The 21,397-nt window shown below is 46.4% G+C and overlaps 1 protein-coding gene across 1 annotated transcript in view; it reads right to left on the reverse strand.

The window, feature by feature from the left end:
- sptlc1 (serine palmitoyltransferase, long chain base subunit 1) overlaps window positions 1-21,397 on the reverse strand; it is a 113,422-nt gene that overhangs the window by 46,406 nt on the left and 45,619 nt on the right. The window contains exon 10 of the mRNA XM_056290742.1: window positions 7,337-7,432. Within this exon, the coding sequence (XP_056146717.1) occupies window positions 7,337-7,432 (96 nt within the window). The remainder of the gene's footprint in view (window positions 1-7,336; window positions 7,433-21,397) is intronic.

Here is a 21,397-nt window from a genome sequence, read left to right on the forward strand (position 1 = left end):
CACCTAGCGGCGATCTCCGAGTTCACAACGGACATTCAGCATGTAGCCGGGAAGTCCAACCCTGTTGCTGATTGTCTGTCGCGTGTGTTTGTGTGTCCTGTGCACCTCGGTGTGGATTTCTCCGCTATGTCTGCCGACCAGCCCAGCGACCCGGACGTCCTTGCCCTTAGGTCAACGCGTACCGGTCTCAAGCTAGAGGACGCTGTGATGCAGGAAGGCAGTCCTACCCTCCTCTGCGATGTCTCCACCGGCCGTCCCCGCCCCGTTGTTCCAGTGGCCTGGCGCCGTCGAGTTTTCGATTCGATTCACTCCCTCTCGCACCCTGGAGTTCGGGCGTCGGTGAAGTTGGTTGGTTCCAAGTTCGTCTGGCCTGGCCTCCGCAAGGACGTCAAGGGGTGGGCAGCTGCATGTGTGGCGTGCCAGCGCGCTAAGGTCCACCAGCACACTAAGTCGCCCCTCGAACCGTTTCCGATCCCAGCCAGACGTTTCAACCACGTGCATGTGGACCTGGTGGGCCCTCTACCTTCTTCACAGGGTTTTACACACCTGCTCACAATGGTAGATCGGACCACCAGGTGGCCAGAGTCTGTCCCTCTATCCTCCACAACATCCTCGGATGCTGCACGCGCTTTTCTTTCCTCCTGGGTCGCCCGTTTCGGCACTCCGTCAGATATCACCTCAGACAGGGGCCCCCAGTTCGTGTCAGAGCTCTGGTCGGCACTTGCGCGATCCTTGGGTGTGCAGCTACACCGCACTACCGCGTATCAACCTCAGGCTAACGACTTGTGTGAACGTTTTCACTGGTTGCTCAAGGCAGCGCTGTGCGCTGCGCTCTCGGATGGTAACTGGGTGGATCGTTTACCTTGGGTTATGCTCGGGTTGCATTCGGCTCCTAAGGAGGACCTCGACGTGTCACCCGCTGAGCTGGTGCTCGGTCAGCCGCTCCGCGTCCCTGGGGAATTTTTGCCTGGGAGTTCCGCTCCTCAACCCCGTCCGGCCGTTTATCCTTTCTTGTCCGACAGCACTCGGGTTCCAGGCCCCGTTCACCACTGTTTTCCGCGGTCGTTCGTGCCTGCGGCGCTCATGTCGGCTCGTTTTGTTTTTGTACGGCATGATGCTCACCGCTCGCCCCTCCAACCCCCATACGATGGCCCATTTCGGGTTCTTGAGACGGGTCCTAAGGGTTTTGTGCTAGATATGGGTGGGCGTAGGGAGCGTGTCACGCTTGATAGGCTTAAACCGGCGCACAGGGTGGCAGGCGAAGTTGTGTCTTCACGGGTTCAGCGTTCTGCTTCTCGGCCGGCTTTGGACTGTGTTTCACCTACTATTTCAGCTGAGGGACGGCACAGCCGTTATGGCAGGCTGCTTAAGCCTCCAGTGAGACACTAATTTTCTTTCCAGGAGTCCCTTCTGGGTGTTCGGGGGGGGGGGGGCTGTGTGGCGGACACTAGGTGCTATGCCTCTCACCCAGCAGGACTGTGAGCTGGGGGCGTGGTTTATGTTCCCGGGCTCGCCGGTGCAGGGTTGTTCCTGCTGCAGTTGGTTTTTGGGGTTGAGGAATAAACATCAAACTCGCCTTGGTCCCCTGTGTTTTTCCTCATTCCTGCCACAGTGTATGTATAATTTGTATTATTTGTGTATGTACAATTTGTATTATTTGTGTATTTATAAATTTGTATTATTTCTGTATGTATAAATGTGTATTATTTGTGTATTTATAAATTTGTATTATTTGTGTATGTATAATTTGTATTATTTGTGTATGTATAATTTGTATTATTTGTGTATTTATAAATTTGTATTATTTGTGTATGTATAATTTGTATTATTTGTGTATGTACAATTTGTATTATTTGTGGATGTATAAATTTGTATTATCTGTGTATAATTTCTTTAGCATAACAAATTGCAATGTTGTCCACAATAATCGCAATATGACTTGTTCACCAAATCGTGCAGCACTAGTGTGCACAGTCCCCGAATGTTAACCCTGTCAATTATTGGGTGTCCGGGTAGCGTAAAAACCTATTCTGTTGCCTACAAACACGGGGACCGGCGGTTCGAATCCCCTTGTTACCTCTGGCTTGGTCGAGCGTCCCTACAGACACAATTGGCCGTGTCTGTGGGTGGGAAGTTGGATGTGGGTATTGTGTCCTGGTCGCTGCACTAGCGCCTCCTCTGGTTGGTCAGGGTGCCTGTCCGGGGAGGGGGGGACTGGGGGGAATAGCGTGATCCTCCCACGCGCTACGTTGCCCTGGTGAAACTCCTCACCGTCAGGTGAAAAGAAGCGGCTGGTGACTCCCCATGTATGGGAGTTGACATGTGGCAGTCTGCAGCCCTTCTCGGATTGCAGAGGGGGTGGAGCAGCAGAGGGAATGGAGCAGCTACTGGGACGGCTTGGAAGAGTGGGGTAATTGGCTGGGTACAACTGCGGAGAGAAAAGGGGGACAAATCCACCCCCCCCCCCAAAAAAAACAAAACTGTCCAGTATTACTGAGTTGGGGTGGAAAGGGCTTTCTGCAACACAATGTCGGCATGGTACAACATTGCTACACAACACACGCAGCATCTTGTGGAGTCCACGCCCACATCCTTGCCAGAGGAGCACAACATGCCGCTACACACTATGTGTGTCTAACACAGTGCAGCTAAGTGTAGTTAACATTCTGACACATAATGACGCAAATGTTGAATTTGCGTCATTATGTGTTGAATAACATTGTCGCTGAGTGAGGCTAGAGCTGGTACACCTGAAACACATACCACCAAGTCGTCTGTGGTCAGTAGTTTACTAGTCAGTTATCAGCTGGTCTGTTAGCCAGGGTTAGCCCGGTCCAGCCAGGCCACAAGTCGTCTGTGGTCAGTAGTTTACTAGCCAGTTATCAGCTGGTCTATTAGCCAGGGTTTAGCTCGGTCCAGCCAGGCCACAAGTCATCTGTGGTCAGCAGTTTACTAGTCAGTTCTCAGCTGGTCTGTTAGCCAGGGTTAGCTGGGTCCAGCCAGGCCACAAGTCGTCTGTGGTCAGTAGTTTACTAGTCAGTTATCAGCTGGTCTGTTAGCCAGGGTTAGCCCGGTCCAGCCAGGCCACAAGTCGTCTGTGGTCAGTAGTTTACTAGCCAGTTATCAGCTGGTCTATTAGCCAGGGTTAGCCAGGTAAAACCAGGCCACAAGTCATCTGTGGTAAGTAGTTTACTAGTCAGTTATCAGCTGGTCTGTTAGCCAGGGTTAGCCAGGTCCAGCCAGGTCATAAGTCGTCTGTGGTAAGTAGTTTACTAGTCAGTTATCAGCTGGTCTGTTAGACAGGGTTAGCCAGGTCCAGCCAGGTCACAAGTCATCTGTGGTCAGTAGTTTACTAGTCAGTTATCAGCTGGTCTGTTAGCCAGGGTTAGCTGGGTCCAGCGAGGCCACCAGGCTCTCACATGTCATATGCACAGCTTATGTTCGATAATAACACTGGTGTGTGAAGGCTTCCTCTCTCTCCTGTGTGTGTGTGTGTGTATGTGTGTAGTATCAGGTGAAACTCTCCTGTGTGTGCGACTGTGTGTGTGTGTATATATATGTGTGGTATCAGGTGAAACTCTCCTGTGTGTGTATATGTGTACTATCAGGAGAAACTTTCCTGTGTGTGTGTGTGTGTGTGTGTGTGTGTGTAGTATCAGGTGAAACTCTCCTGTGTGTGTGTATGTGTGTACTATCAGGAGAAACTCTCCTGTGTGTGTGTGTGTGTGTGTGTGTGTAGTATCAGGTGAAACTCTCCTGTGTGTGTATATGTGTACTATCAGGAGAAACTCTCCTGTGTGTGTGTGTATTTGTGTGTGTGTGTGTGTGTGTGTGTGTGTGTGTGTGTGTGTGTGTGTGTGTGTGTGTATGTGTGTAGTATCAGGTGAAACTCTCCTGTGTGTGTGACTGTGTGTGTGTGTGTATATATGTGTGTAGTATCAGGTGAAACTCTCCTGTGTGTGTGACTGTGTGTGTGTGTATATATGTGTGTAGTATCAGGTGAAACTCTCCTGTGTGTGTGTATATGTGTACTATCAGGAGAAACTTTCCTGTGTGTGTGTGTGTGTGTGTGTGTGTGTAGTATCAGGTGAAACTCTCCTGTGTGTGTGTGTGTGTGTGTGTGTGTGTGTGTGTAGTATCAGGTGAAACTCTCCTGTGTGTGTGTATGTGTGTACTATCAGGAGAAACTCTCCTGTGTCTGTGTCTGTGTGTGTGTGTGTTGTATCAGGTGAAACTCTCCTGTGTGTGTGTGTGTGTGTGTGTGTGTGTGTGTGTGTGTGTGTGTGTGTGTGTGTGTGTGTGTGTGTGTGTGTGTGTGTGTAGTATCAGGTAAAATTCTCCTTTGTGTGTGTGTGTGTATATATGTGTGTGTGTGTGTGTAGTATCAGGTGAAACTCTCCTGTGTGTGTATATGTGTGTGTGTGTGTGTGTGTGTGTGTGTGTGTGTGTGTGTGTAGTATCAGGTAAAATTCTCCTTTGTGTGTGTGTGTAGTATCAGGTGAAACTCTCCTCTGTGTGTGTGTGTGTGTGTGTGTGTGTGTATGTGTGTGTGTGTAGTATCAGGGGAAACTCTCCTGTGTGTGTTTGTGTGTGTGTAGTATCAGGTGAAACTCTCCTGTGTGTGTGTGTGTGTGTGTGTGTGTGTGTGTGTGTGTGTGTGTGTGTGTGTAGTATCAGGGGAAACTCTCTTGTGTGTGTTTGTGTGTGTGTGTGTGTGTAGTATCAGGGGAAACTCTCCTGTGTGTGTGTGTGTAGTATCAGGGGAAACTCTTGTGTGTGTGTGTGTGTGTGTGTGTGTGTGTGTAGTATCAGGTAAAATTCTCCTTTGTGTGTGTGTGTGTATATATGTGTGTGTGTGTGTGTAGTATCAGGTGAAACTCTCCTGTGTGTGTATATGTGTGTGTGTGTGTGTGTGTGTGTGTGTGTGTGTGTAGTATCAGGTAAAATTCTCCTTTGAGTGTGTGTGTAGTATCAGGTGAAACTCTCCTCTGTGTGTGTGTGTGTGTGTGTATGTGTGTGTGTGTGTGTGTAGTATCAGGGGAAACTCTCCTGTGTGTGTTTGTGTGTGTGTAGTATCAGGTGAAACTCTCCTGTGTGTGTATGTGTGTGTGTGTGTGTGTGTGTGTGTGTGTAGTATCAGGGGAAACTCTCTTGTGTGTGTTTGTGTGTGTGTGTGTGTGTAGTATCAGGGGAAACTCTCCTGTGTGTGTGTGTGTAGTATCAGGGGAAACTCTTGTGTGTGTGTGTGTGTGTGTGTGTGTGTGTAGTATCAGGGGAAACTCTATCGATAGAGGTCTGATATGACGGTTTTCCTTCTGCATACCTGCCACTAAGCTTGTGGGGTTGATACTGGCACATGTTGACATTTACACACTTGATTTTTTTGGCGGGGGGGGATTTTTTCCCCTTTTTCTCCCCATTGTACTTGGCCAATTACCCCACTCTTACTGGTTGCTGCTCCACCCCCTCTGCTAGACGACCACGTCTCCTCCGATACATGTGGAGTCACCAGCCGCTTCTTTTCACCTGACAGCGAGGAGTTTCACCAGGGGGACACAGCGCGTGGGAGGATCACGCTAACCCCCAGTTCCCCCTCCCCCCTGAACAGGCACCCTGACTGACCAGAGGAGGCGCTAGTGCAGCGACCAGGACACGCACCCGCATCCGGCTTCCCACCTACAGACACGGCCAGTTGTGTCTGTAGGGACGCCCGACCAAGCTGGAGGTAACACGGGATTTGGACCGCCAATCCCCCTGTTGGTAGGCAACGGAATAGACCGCTTTGCCACCTGCATGCCCAAGACACTTGATTTTTGAAGGTTTTGCTAACCTGGTTGTTAGCCTGTCACATGTCAAATGTTACACGGCTAGACTTGTTGTTCTGAGACATCAGGATACCCTCGTCTGAGAAGAACCACGCTATGAGTAATGCATACGGAGCAATGCAGTATGCGTAACGCATACTGAGCAATGCAGTATGTGTAATGCATACGGAGTAATGCATACGGAGTAATGCAGTATGCGTAATGCATACTGAGTAATGCATACGGAGCAATGCAGTATGCGTAACGCATACTGAGCAATGCATACTGAGCAATGCAGTATGTGTAATGCATACGGAGTAATGCATACGGAGTAATGCAGTATGCGTAATGCATACTGAGTAATGCATACGGAGTAATGCAGTATGAGTATGAGCCTCGCTTTCAGAGGGCAACAAGCTTAGTAAAAGACACAAACAACAAAACAAGGAGGAGCATATAGCAGGTGACTCATGCTTTTGCAGTTGATAACTGGCAGCAGCTGAACATGTAGTGCATGTGGGTGTGCTCTACAGATTCATATGCACATGACGTGCCACGCCACATGTCCGTCAGTCTGCTCTCTCTCTTTATATTTACATGAAGTGGCATGCCACACGTGTGTCTGTTTGGTTATGATGCGAACACTTCTGTCATCGCTACAACTCAGCGCACATCACTGTGGTGTGGATGTGATGGGTTCAACAACGAAGAAGTGGTGAAAAACGCCGAGTGTGATTTGCTCTGACGATCACCCTTACTGATCCAGAACTGCATGCAGAACCAGACTGGAACAGAAGTCACTAATGTGTGATAACCAACCCAAATAACACATTGGACAGTTCAGAACCTGGAGCAGAACTGTAGCGGTCTAGTGAAGAATACTTTAAAAAGATAAAAATGAGTGTATTTTTCTCCCTTGTCTGTATTCATGTGAATGAGGTCATTGTATATCTGTCATATATTTATTTGTACTTGTCATTTTGGTGGATGTTGGGGTGGGGGGGTTGGAGTCCTGTTAGGGAGCAGGGAAGGGATGGGGATAGTACTGGATTTATTTCATATGTTGATTCTGTGATCTGTAAAATGTAAAATCCAATAAATATAAGTTTTTAAAAAGTGTGACACTCTACACTGCTGTCTAGAGTGATTTTTGTGTTTCACTACAGCCAGCATGTTTACTGTAAACACACCCGAGGCCTCCGTGTGTTCCTGTGTCCTTGCACAGGTTGCTGGATGGCCACTGTTTTAAAGATATCATATCAGTATCTTGAGTATGCCATAGAACTTAAGCGGCACCGCATGAAACTCATCACACACGCCTCAGCACCAGCAGTGCACATCACATTTACATGTGTTCAGTATAACCTGTCTGTTTTATGATGAGTCCACACACCAACTCAGGCAGGTAATGCTCAGTCCTACACATACCCTCACACATGTATGAACGCAGGCTCAGACTCATCTTCACTCTATAGAAACTCATTATATATGTGCCATGTTGGTTTAGAACAACAAAACACTGGGGCAAATACCTGGTGGTCGATGACAAAGGACCGGCCGCAGCAGAAACCACCGATGGAAGCCACAGCATTTTCCATGTTGGCACTTATCAGGTCAATGTGGTCTATCTAGAAGGTAGAGACAAGGGGTAAGAAGACACTGTTATAGATGGTACACAAAGGTACTGCAGTATATCATCCACATAATATGCATTCAATGTCCTGCATGCCAACATGGACAGATCTGGGTTTGAAACTGCCCAGTTGATTTGAAAGAAATTGCATTACATTTTATTAGAGTTTGGCAAATAAATAAATCGTAAATCACATTTCAATACCGGAATGGTCAAGGCCCAGGTTACCAATGACCACCACCGGTACTGTTGGCCAGCAGGGTGCCGGTGGAAACTATGCTACTGTTGGGTGAAGGAGAAGGAGAGGGGGAAGGCATGTCCGGAGGCAGCAAGAGAGGAGGAAGGGTAGAAGTGTGGAGGTGAGAGTCAGAACTTTGAATGTTGGTACTATGACTGGTAAAGGGAGAGAGCTGGCTGATATGATGGAGAGAAGGAAGGTAGGCATACTGTGTGAGCAGGAGACTCGGTGGAAGGGGAGTAAGGCCAGGAGTATCGGAGGTGGGTTCAAACTATTGTACCATGGTGCAAATGGGCAGAGAAACATGGTAGGGGTCATTCTGACGGAAGACACAGTGTTACATGACTGCTCTCCCTGTCTCACATACACAATGCTACATGACTGCTCTCCCTGTCTCACATGCACAGTGTTACATGACTGCTCCCCCTGTCTCACATACACAATGCTACATGACTGCTCTCCCTGTCTTACATACACAATGTTACATGACTGCTCTACCTGTCTCACATACAGTGTTACATGACTGCTCTCCCTGTCTCACATACACAGTGTTACATGACTGCTCTCCCTCTCTCACATACATCATGCTACATGACTGCTCTCCCTGTCTCACATACACAGTGTTACATGACTGCTCTCTCTGTCTCACATACACAATGCTACATGACTGCTCTCCCTGTCTCACATACACAGTGTTACAGGACTGCTCTCTCTGTCTCACATACATAATGCTACATGACTGCTCTCCGTGTCTCACATACACAGTGTTACATGACTGCTCTCCCTGACTCACATACAGTGTTACATGACTGCTCTCCTTGTCTCACATACAGTGTTACATGACTGCTCTCCCTGTCTCACATACATCATGCTAAATGACTGCTCTCCCTGTCTCACATACACAGTGTTACATGACTGCTCTCCCTGTCTCACATACACAATGCTACATGACTGCTCTCCCTGTCTCACATACACAATGCTACATGACTGCTCTCCCTGTCTCACATACACAATGCTAGATGACTGCTCTCCCTGTCTCACATACACAATGCTACATGACTGCTCTTCCTGTCTCACATGGACAATGCTACATGACTGCTCTCCCTGTCTCACATACACAATGCTTCATGACTGCTCTTCCTGTCTCACATAGACAATGCTACATGACTACTCTCCCTGTCTTACATACACAGTGCTACATGACTGCTCTCCCTGTCTCACATACACAATGCTACATAACTGCTCTCCCTGTCTTACATACACAATGCTATATGACTGCTGTCCCTGTCTCACATACACAATGCTACATGACTGCTCTGCCTGTCTCATATACACAATGCTACATGACTGCTCTCCGTGTCTCACATACATAATGCTACATGACTGCTCTCCCTGTCTCACATACAGTGTTACATGACTGCTCTCCTTGTCTCACATACACAGTGTTACATGACTGCTCTCCCTTTCTCACATACATAATGCTACATGACTGCTCTCCCTGTCTCACATACACAGTGTTACATGACTGCTCTCCCTGTCTTACATTCACAATGCTACATGACTGCTGTCCCTGTCTCACATACACAATGCTACATGACTGCTCTCCCTGTCTCACATACACAGTGCTACATGACTGCTCTCCCTGGCTCACATACACAATGCTACATGACTGCTCTCCCTGTCTCACATACACAATGCTACATGACTGCTCTCCCTGTCTCACATACACAGTGTTACATGACAGCTCTCCCTGTCTCACATACACAGTGTTACATGACTGCTCTCCCTGTCTCACATACACAATGCTACATGACTGCTCTCCCTGTCTCACATACACAATGCTACATGACTGCTCTCCCTGTCTCACATACACAATGCTACATGACTGCTCTCCGTGTCTCACATACATAATGCTACATGACTGTTCTCCCTGTCTCACATACAGTGTTACATGACTGCTCTCCTTGTCTCACATACACAGTGTTACATGACTGCTCTCCCTTTCTCACATACATAATGCTACATGACTGCTCTCCCTGTCTCACATACACAGTGTTACATGACTGCTCTCCCTGTCTCACATACATAATGCTACATGACTGCTCTCCCTGTCTCACATACACAGTGTTACATGACTGCTCTCCCTGTCTTACATACACAATGCTAGATGACTGCTCTCCCTGTCTCACATACACAATGCTTCATAACTGCTCTTCCTGTCTCACATGGACAATGCTACATGACTGCTCTCCCTGTCTCACATACACAATGCTTCATGACTGCTCTTCCTGTCTCATATAGACAATGCTACATGACTACTCTCCCTGTCTTACATACACAGTGCTACATGACTGCTCTCCCTGTCTCACATACACAGTGTTACATGACTGCTCTCCCTGTCTCACATACACAATGCTAAATGACTGCTCTCCCTGTCTCACATACACAATGCTACATGACTGCTCTCCCTGTCTCACATACACAATGCTAGATGACTGCTCTCCCTGTCTCACATACACAATGCTTCATGACTGCTCTTCCTGTCTCACATAGACAATGCTACATGACTACTCTCCCTGTCTTACATACACAGTGCTACATGACTGCTCTCCCTGTCTCACATACACAATGCTACATGACTGCTGTCCCTGTCTCACATACACAATGCTACATGACTGCTCTCCCTGTCTCACATACACAGTGCTACATGACTGCTCTCCCTGGCTCACATACACAATGCTACATGACTGCTCTCCCTGTCTCACATACACAATGCTACATGACTGCTCTCCCTGTCTCACATACACAGTGTTACATGACAGCTCTCCCTGTCTCACATACACAGTGTTACATGACTGCTCTCCCTGTCTCACATACACAATGCTACATGACTGCTCTCCCTGTCTCACATACACAATGCTACATGACTGTTCTCCCTGTCTCACATACAGTGTTACATGACTGCTCTCCTTGTCTCACATACACAGTGTTACATGACTGCTCTCCCTTTCTCACATACATAATGCTACATGACTGCTCTCCCTGTCTCACATACACAGTGTTACATGACTGCTCTCCCTGTCTCACATACATAATGCTACATGACTGCTCCCCCTGTCTCACATACACAGTGTTACATGACTGCTCTCCCTGTCTTACATACACAATGCTAGATGACTGCTCTCCCTGTCTCACATACACAATGCTTCATGACTGCTCTTCCTGTCTCATATGGACAATGCTACATGACTGCTCTCCCTGTCTCACATACACAATGCTTCATGACTGCTCTTCCTGTCTCACATAGACAATGCTACATGACTACTCTCCCTGTCTTACATACACAGTGCTACATGACTGCTCTCCCTGTCTCACATACACAATGCTACATGACTGCTCTCCCTGTCTTACATACACAATGCTACATGACTGCTGTCACTGTCTCACATACACAATGCTACATGACTGCTCTCCCTGTCTCACATACACAATGCTACATGACTGCTCTCCCTGTCTCACATACAGTGTTACATGACTGCTCTCCCTGTCTCACATACATAGTGCTACATGACTGCTCTCCCTGTCTCACATACACAATGCTACATGACTGCTCTCCTTGTCTCACATACACAGTGTTACATGACTGCTCTCCCTGTCTCACATACATAGTGCTACATGACTGCTCTCCCTGTCTCACATACACAGTGCTACATGACTGCTCTCCTTGTCTCACATACACAGTGTTACATGACTGCTCTCCTTGTCTCACATACACAGTGCTTCATGACTGCTCTCCCTGTCTCACATACACAATGCTACATGACTGCTCTCCCTGTCTCACATACACAGTGTTACATGACTGCTCTCCCTGTCTCACATACACAGTGCTACATGACTGCTCTCCCTATCTTACATACACAGTGTTACATGACTACTATCCCTGTCTCACATACACAATGCTACTTGACTGCTCTCCTTGTCTCACATAGTGTTACATGACTGCTCTCCCTTTCTCACATACACAATGCTACATGACTGCTCTCCCTGTCTCACATACAGTGTTACATGACTGCTCTCCCTGTCTCACATACATAATGTTACATGACTGCTCTCCCTGTCTCACATACACAATGTTACATGACTGCTATCCCTGTCTCACATACACAATGCTACTTGACTGCTCTCCTTGTCTCACATAGTGTTACATGACTGCTCTCCCTTTCTCACATACACAATGCTACATGACTGCTCTCCCTGTCTCACATACAGTGTTACATGACTGCTCTCCCTGTCTCACATACATAATGTTACATGACTGCTCTCCCTGTCTCACATACACAATGTTACATGACTGCTCTCCGTCTCACATACATATTGCTACATGACTGCTCTCTCTGTCTCACATACACAATGCTACATGACTGCTCTCCCTGTCTCACATTACAGTGTTACATGACTGCTCTCCCTGTCTCACATACATAATGCTTCATGACTGCTCTCCCTGTCTCACATACACAGTGTTACATGACTGCTCTCCCTGTCTCACATACATAATGCTACATGACTGCTCTCCCTGTCTCACATACACAGTGTTACATGACTGCTCTCCCTGTCTCACATACACAGTGTTACATGACTGCTCTCCTTGTCTCACATACACAATGTTACATGACTGCTCTCCCTGTCTTACATACATAATGCTACATGACTGCTCTTCCTGTCTCACATACATATTGCTACATGACTGCTCTCTCTGTCTCACATACACAATGCTACATGACTGCTCTCCCTGTCTCACATTACACAGTGTTACATGACTGCTCTCCCTGTCTCACATACATAGTGCTACATGACTGCTCTCCCTGTCTCACATACACAATGCTACATGACTGCTCTCCTTGTCTCACATACACAGTGTTACATGACTGCTCTCCCTGTCTCACATACATAGTGCTACATGACTGCTCTCCCTGTCTCACATACACAATGCTACATGACTGCTCTCCTTGTCTCACATACACAGTGTTACATGACTGCTCTCCTTGTCTCACATACACAGTGCTTCATGACTGCTCTCCCTGTCTCACATACACAGTGTTACATGACTGCTCTCCCTGTCTCACATACATAATGCTACATGACTGCTCTCCGTCTCACATACACAGTGTTACATGACTGCTCTCCCTGTCTCACATACACAGTGCTACAAGACTGCTCTCCCTGTCTTACATACACAATGTTACATGACTGCTATCCCTGTCTCACATACACAATGCTACTTGACTGCTCTCCTTGTCTCACATAGTGTTACATGACTGCTCTCCCTTTCTCACATACACAATGCTACATGACTGCTCTCCCTGTCTCACATACAGTGTTACATGACTGCTCTCCCTGTCTCACATACATAATGTTACATGACTGCTCTCCCTGTCTCACATACACAATGTTACATGACTGCTCTCCGTCTCACATACATATTGCTACATGACTGCTCTCTCTGTCTCACATACACAATGCTACATGACTGCTCTCCCTGTCTCACATTACAGTGTTACATGACTGCTCTCCCTGTCTCACATACATAATGCTTCATGACTGCTCTCCCTGTCTCACATACACAGTGTTACATGACTGCTCTCCCTGTCTCACATACATAATGCTACATGACTGCTCTCCCTATCTCACATACACAGTGTTACATGACTGCTCTCCCTGTCTCACATACATAGTGTTACATGACTGCTCTCCTTGTCTCACATACACAATGTTACATGACTGCTCTCCCTGTCTTACATACATAATGCTACATGACTGCTCTTCCTGTCTCACATACACAGTGTTACATGACTGCTCTCCGTCTCACATACACAGTGTTACATGACTGCTCTCCCTGTCTCACATACACAATGTTACATGACTGCTCTCCCTGTCTTACATACACAATGTTACATGACTGCTATCCCTGTCTCACATACACAATGCTACTTGACTGCTCTCCTTGTCTCACATAGTGTTACATGACTGCTCTCCCTTTCTCACATACACAATGCTACATGACTGCTCTCCCTGTCTCACATACAGTGTTACATGACTGCTCTCCCTGTCTCACATACATAATGTTACATGACTGCTCTCCCTGTCTCACATACACAATGTTACATGACTGCTCTCCGTCTCACATACATATTGCTACATGACTGCTCTCTCTGTCTCACATACACAATGCTACATGACTGCTCTCCCTGTCTCACATTACAGTGTTACATGACTGCTCTCCCTGTCTCACATACACAGTGTTACATGACTGCTCTCCCTGTCTCACATACACAATGTTACATGACTGCTCTCCCTGTCTCACATACATATTGCTACATGACTGCTCTCTCTGTCTCACATACACAATGCTACATGACTGCTCTCCCTGTCTCACATTACACAGTGTTACATGACTGCTCTCCCTGTCTCACATACATAATGCTTCATGACTGCTCTCCCTGTTTCATATACACAATGTTACATGACTGCTCTCCCTTTCTCACATACACAATGCTACATGACTGCTCTCCTTGTCTCACATACACAATGTTACATGACTGCTCTCCCTGTCTCACATACAGTGTTACATGACTGCTCTCCCTGTCTCACATACACAGTGCTACATGACTGCTCTCCCTGTCTCACATACACAATGCTACATGACTGCTCTCCCTGTCTCACATACACAATGTTACATGACTGCTCTTGTGAGCAGGTTTTGCATCTTAGAATGATAGCGTATGCATTGACATATGCGGATCATCAATCAGACGTCCAGAGTGGATTGGCCGAGCCTCGGGTTACCAACAAGTGCCACCAATACTGTTTGTCATCACGGTGCCGCTTGAAACTATGCTACTGTTTCTACGGTGCTTTTGGAATAAAAGGCCCTTCCAGTCATGTCAGTATAACCATGTTATACTGACAAACCATCCATGTTTGTGCTTTCATGGGAGCACTTCGCTCAGTGCACTTTGTTTCTTTAACAGAACGGTGAAACGATCTTTGTTTCCAAGTATTTAATTAAACATTTTTTCGTATTTCAGTTTATGTACAGCCCAGTGCCTGATGGGACTACCTGCACTTATTTATTTCTACTTTGTTACATTTTGGGGAGGTAGTCACTTAGTTATTTATAACATTTTAGATTTACATCAGGTTTTTCAAATTATTTGTACCTTCTTCTTCCACCTTTGTTGTATCCTTCTCTCACTCACATGTGTGACTAATGTGTTTTTTTCTACATGGTGATGCTGGTCGCATGGCTCGGATCCTGGGCTGTTCCGGTGGCATCTGGACACCGCTTGGCATCCTGCTCATAATATTCTTCATTTATTTCATAATTCCATTATAACTGTGTTATCCTCTTTCAGTGTTGTATTGTGTAAATTGTGTTAACACAACATCAGTGCATGTTGTGTGTCTTGGGAGAGAGATCCTCCTCTGCTGCTCTCCCTGAGCTTTCTTCCCGTTGTTTCTCCCTGTTAAAAGGTTTTTAGGGAGTTGTTCCTCATCGGATGTGAGGGTGTAAGGACAGGATGTTGTGTTGCTGTAAAGCCCCTGAAGCACATGTGTAAGGTGTGACACTGAGGCACATGTGTAATGTGTGACACTGAGGCACATGGTAATGTGTGACACTGATGCACATGTGTAATGTGTGACACTGAGACACATGGGTAATGTGTGACACTGAAGCACATGTGTAATGCGTGATAGTGAGGCACATGCATAATGTGTGACACTGAGGAACATGGGTAATGTGTGATACTGAGGCACATGTGTAATGTGTGACACTGAGGCACATGTGTAATGTGTGATACTGAGGCACATGTGTAATGTGTGACACTGAGGCACATGTGTAATGCGTGATACTGAGGCATATGTGCATGTGTGACACTGAGGCACATGTTTAATGTGTGATACTGAGGCACATGGGTAATGTGTGACACTGAGGCACATGTGCATGTGTGACACTGAGGCACATGTGTAATGCGTGATACTGAGGCACATGGGTAATGTGTGACACTGAGGCACATGTGTAATGCGTGATACTGAGGCACATGTGTAATGTGTGATACTGAGGCACATGTGTAATGTGTGACACTGAGGCACATGTGTAATGTGTGATACTGAGGCACATGTGTAATGTGTGACACTGAGGCACATGTGTAATGCGTGATACTGAGGCATATGTGCATGTGTGACACTGAGGCACATGTTTAATGTGTGATACTGAGGCACATGGGTAATGTGTGACACTGAGGCACATGTGCATGTGTGACACTGAGGCACATGTGTAATGCGTGATACTGAGGCACATGGGTAATGTGTGACACTGAGGCACATGTGTAATGCGTGATACTGAGGCATATGTGTAATGTGTGACACTGAGGCACATGTGTAATGCGTGATACTGAGGCACATGGGTAATGTGTGAAACTGAGGCACATGTGTAATGCGTGATACTGAGGCACATGTGTAATGTGTGACACTGAGGCACATGTGTAATGCGTGATACTGAGGCACATGTGTAATGTGTGACACTGAGGCACATGTGTAATGCGTGATACTGAGGCACATGTGTAATGTGTGACACTGAAGCACATTTGTAATGTGTGACACTGAGGCACATGTGTCATGAGTGACACTGAGGCACATGGGTAATGTGTGATACTGAGGCAAATGTGTAATGTGTGATACTGAGGCAAATGTGTAATGTGTGATACTGAGGCACATGTACAATGTGTGACACTGAGGCAAATGTGTAATACCTGATACTGAGGCATGTGTAATGTGTGACACTGAGGCACATGGGTAATGTGTGATACTGAGGCACATGTGTAATGTGTGACACTGGGGCACATGTGTAATGTGTGAGACTGAGGCACATGTGTAATGCGTGATACTGAGGCACATGTGTAAGGTGTGATACTGAGGCACATGTGTAATGCATGACACTGAGGCACATGTGTAATGTGTGACACTGAGGCACATGGGTAATGTGTGATACTGAGGCAAATGTGTAATGTGTGATACTGAGCACATGTGTAATGTGTGACACTGAGCACGTGTAATGTGTGATAGTGATGCACATGTGTAAGGTGTGATACTGAGGCACATGTGTAATGTGTGATACTGAGGCACATGTGTAATGTGTGACACTGAGGCACATGTGTAATGCTTGATACTGAGGCACATGGGTAATGTGTGACACTGAGGCACATGTGTAATGCGTGATACTGAGGCACATGTGTAATGTGTGACACTGAGGCACATTTGTAATGTGTGACACTGAGGCACATGTGTCATGAGTGACACTGAGGCACATGGGTAATGTGTGATACTGAGGCAAATGTGTAATGTGTGATACTGAGGCACATGTGTAATGTGTGACATTGAGGCACATGTGTAATGTGTGATACTGAGGCACATGTACAATGTGTGACACTGAGGCAAATGTGTAATACCTGATACTGAGGCATGTGTAATGCGTGACACTGAGACACATGGGTAATGTGTGATACTGAGGCACATGTGTAATGTGTGACACTGAGGCAAATTTGTAATGTGCAGCACTGAGGCACATGTGTAATGCGTGATACTGAGGCATGTGTAATGCATGACACTGAGGCACATGTGTAATGCGTGATACAGAGGCACATGGTAATGTGTGACACTGATGCACATGTGTAATGTGTGACACTGAGACACATGGGTAATGTGTGACACTGAGGCACATGGGTAATGTGTGACACTGAGGCACATGTGTAATGTGTGACACTGAGGCACATGTGTAATGCGTGACACTGAGGAACATGGGTAATGTGTGACACTGAGGCACATGTGTAATGCGTGATACAGAGGCACATGTGTAATGTGTGATACTGAGGCACATGTGTAATGCGTGATACTGAGCCACATGTGTAATGTGTGACACTGAGGCACATGTGTAATGCGTGACACTGAGGCACATGTGTAATGTGTGACACTGAGGCACATGGGTAATGTGTGATACTGAGGCACATGTGTAATGTGTGACACTGGGGCACATGTGTAATGTGTGACACTGAGGCACATGTGTAATGCGTGATACTGAGGCACATGTGTAAGGTGTGATACTGAGGCACATGTGTAATGCATGACACTGAGGCACATGTGTAATGTGTGACACTGAGGCACATGGGTAATGTGTGATACTGAGGCAAATGTGTAATGTGTGATACTGAGGCACATGTGTAATGTGTGACACTGAGGCAAATGTGTAATGTGTGATACTGAGGCACATGTGTAATGTGTGATACTGAGGCAAATGTGTAATGTGTGATAGTGATGCACATGTGTAATGTGTGACATTGAGGCACATGTGTAATGCGTGATACTGAGGCACATGTACAATGTGTGACACTGAGACAAATGTGTAATACCTGATACTGAGGCATGTGTAATGCGTGAAACTGAGACACATGGGTAATGTGTGATACTGAGGCACATGTGTAATGTGTGACACTGAGGCAAATTTGTAATGTGTGACACTGAGGCACATGTGTAATGCGTGATACTGAGGCACATGGGTAATGTGTGACACTGAGGCACATGTGTAATGCGTGATACTGAGGCACATGTGTAATGTGTGACACTGAGGCACATGTGTAATGCGTGATACTGAGGCACATGTGTAATGTGTGACACTGAGGCACATGTGTAATGCGTGATACTGAGGCACATGTGTAATGTGTGACATTGAAGCACATTTGTAATGTGTGACACTGAGGCACATGTGTCATGATTGACACTGAGGCACATGGGTAATGTGTGATACTGAGGCAAATGTGTAATGTGTGATACTGAGGCAAATGTGTAATGTGTGATACTGAGGCACATGTACAATGTGTGACACTGAGGCAAATGTGTAATACCTGATACTGAGGCATGTGTAATGTGTGACACTGAGGCACATGGGTAATGTGTGATACTGAGGCACATGTGTAATGTGTGACACTGGGGCACATGTGTAATGCGTGAGACTGAGGCACATGTGTAATGCGTGATACTGAGGCACATGTGTAAGGTGTGATACTGAGGCACATGTGTAATGCATGACACTGAGGCACATGTGTAATGTGTGACACTGAGGCACATGGGTAATGTGTGATACTGAGGCAAATGTGTAATGTGTGATACTGAGCACATGTGTAATGTGTGACACTGAGCACGTGTAATGTGTGATAGTGATGCACATGTGTAAGGTGTGATACTGAGGCACATGTGTAATGTGTGATACTGAGGCACATGTGTAATGTGTGACACTGAGGCACATGTGTAATGCGTGATACTGAGGCACATGTGTAATGTGTGACACTGAGGCACATGGGTAATGTGTGATACTGAGGCACATGTGTAATGTGTGACACTGAGGCACATGTGTAATGCGTGATACTGAGGCACATGGGTAATGTGTGAAACTGAGGCACATGTGTAATGCGTGATACTGAGGCACATGTGTAATGTGTGACACTGAGGCACATGTGTAATGCGTGATACTGAGGCACATGTGTAATGTGTGACACTGAGGCACATTTGTAATGTGTGACACTGAGGCACATGTGTCATGAGTGACACTGAGGCACATGGGTAATGTGTGATACTGAGGCAAATGTGTAATGTGTGATACTGAGGCACATGTGTAATGTGTGACATTGAGGCACATGTGTAATGTGTGATACTGAGGCACATGTACAATGTGTGACACTGAGGCAAATGTGTAATACCTGATACTGAGGCATGTGTAATGCGTGACACTGAGACACATGGGTAATGTGTGATACTGAGGCACATGTGTAATGTGTGACACTGAGGCAAATTTGTAATGTGCAGCACTGAGGCACATGTGTAATGCGTGATACTGAGGCATGTGAAATGCATGACACTGAGGCACATGTGTAATGTGTGATACAGAGGCACATGGTAATGTGTGACACTGATGCACATGTGTAATGTGTGACACTGAGACACATGGGTAATGTGTGACACTGAGGCACATGGGTAATGTGTGACACTGAGGCACATGTGTAATGTGTGACACTGAGACACATGGGTAATGTGTGACACTGAGACACATGGGTAATGTGTGACACTGAGGCACATGGGTAATGTGTGACACTGAGGCACATGGGTAATGTGTGACACTGAGGCACATGTGTAATGTGTGACACTGAGGCACATGTGTAATGCGTGACACTGAGGAACATGGGTAATGTGTGACACTGAGGCACATGTGTAATGCGTGATACAGAGGCACATGTGTAATGTGTGATACTGAGGCACATGTGTAATGCGTGATACTGAGCCACATGTGTAATGTGTGACACTGAGGCACATGTGTAATGCGTGACACTGAGGCACATGTGTAATGTGTGACACTGAGGCACATGGGTAATGTGTGATACTGAGGCACATGTGTAATGTGTGACACTGGGGCACATGTGTAATGTGTGACACTGAGGCACATGTGTAATGCGTGATACTGAGGCACATGTGTAAGGTGTGATACTGAGGCACATGTGTAATGCATGACACTGAGGCACATGTGTAATGTGTGATACTGAGGCACATGGGTAATGTGTGATACTGAGGCAAATGTGTAATGTGTGATACTGAGGCACATGTGTAATGTGTGACACTGAGGCAAATGTGTAATGTGTGATACTGAGGCACATGTGTAATGTGTGATACTGAGGCAAATGTGTAATGTGTGATAGTGATGCACATGTGTAATGTGTGACATTGAGGCACATGTGTAATGCGTGATACTGAGGCACATGTACAATGTGTGACACTGAGGCAAATGTGTAATACCTGATACTGAGGCATGTGTAATGCGTGACACTGAGACACATGGGTAATGTGTGATACTGAGGCACATGTGTAATGTGTGACACTGAGGCAAATTTGTAATGTGCGGCACTGAGGCACATGTGTAATGCGTGATACTGAGGCATGTGTAATGCATGACACTGAGGCACATGTGTAATGCGTGATACAGAGGCAAATTTGTAATGTGCGGCACTGAGGCACATGTGTAATGCGTGATACTGAGGCACATGTGTAATGCATGACACTGAGGCACATGTGTAATGTGTGACACTGAGGCAAATTTGTAATGTGCGGCACTGAGGCACATGTGTAATGTGTGACACTGAGGCACATGTGTAATGTGTGACACTGAGGCACATGTGTAATGCGTGACACTGAGGAACATGGGTAATGTGTGACACTGAGGCACATGTGTAATGCGTGATACAGAGGCACATGTGTAATGTGTGACACTGAGGCACATGTGTAATGCGTGATACAGAGGCACATGTGTAATGTGTGACACTGAGGCACATGTGTAATGCGTGATACTGAGCCACATGTGTAATGTGTGACACTGAGGCACATGTGTAATGCGTGACACTGAGGCACATGTGTAATGTGTGACACTGAGGCACATGGGTAATGTGTGATACTGAGGCACATGTGTAATGTGTGACACTGGGGCACATGTGTAATGTGTGACACTGAGGCACATGTGTAATGCGTGATACTGAGGCACATGTGTAAGGTGTGATACTGAGGCACATGTGTAAGGTGTGATACTGAGGCACATGTGTAATGTGTGACACTGAGGCACATGGGTAATGT

Source organism: Lampris incognitus, chromosome 12 (assembly GCF_029633865.1).
Source record: "Lampris incognitus isolate fLamInc1 chromosome 12, fLamInc1.hap2, whole genome shotgun sequence".
NCBI classification, from domain to species: Eukaryota; Metazoa; Chordata; class Actinopteri; order Lampriformes; family Lampridae; genus Lampris; species Lampris incognitus.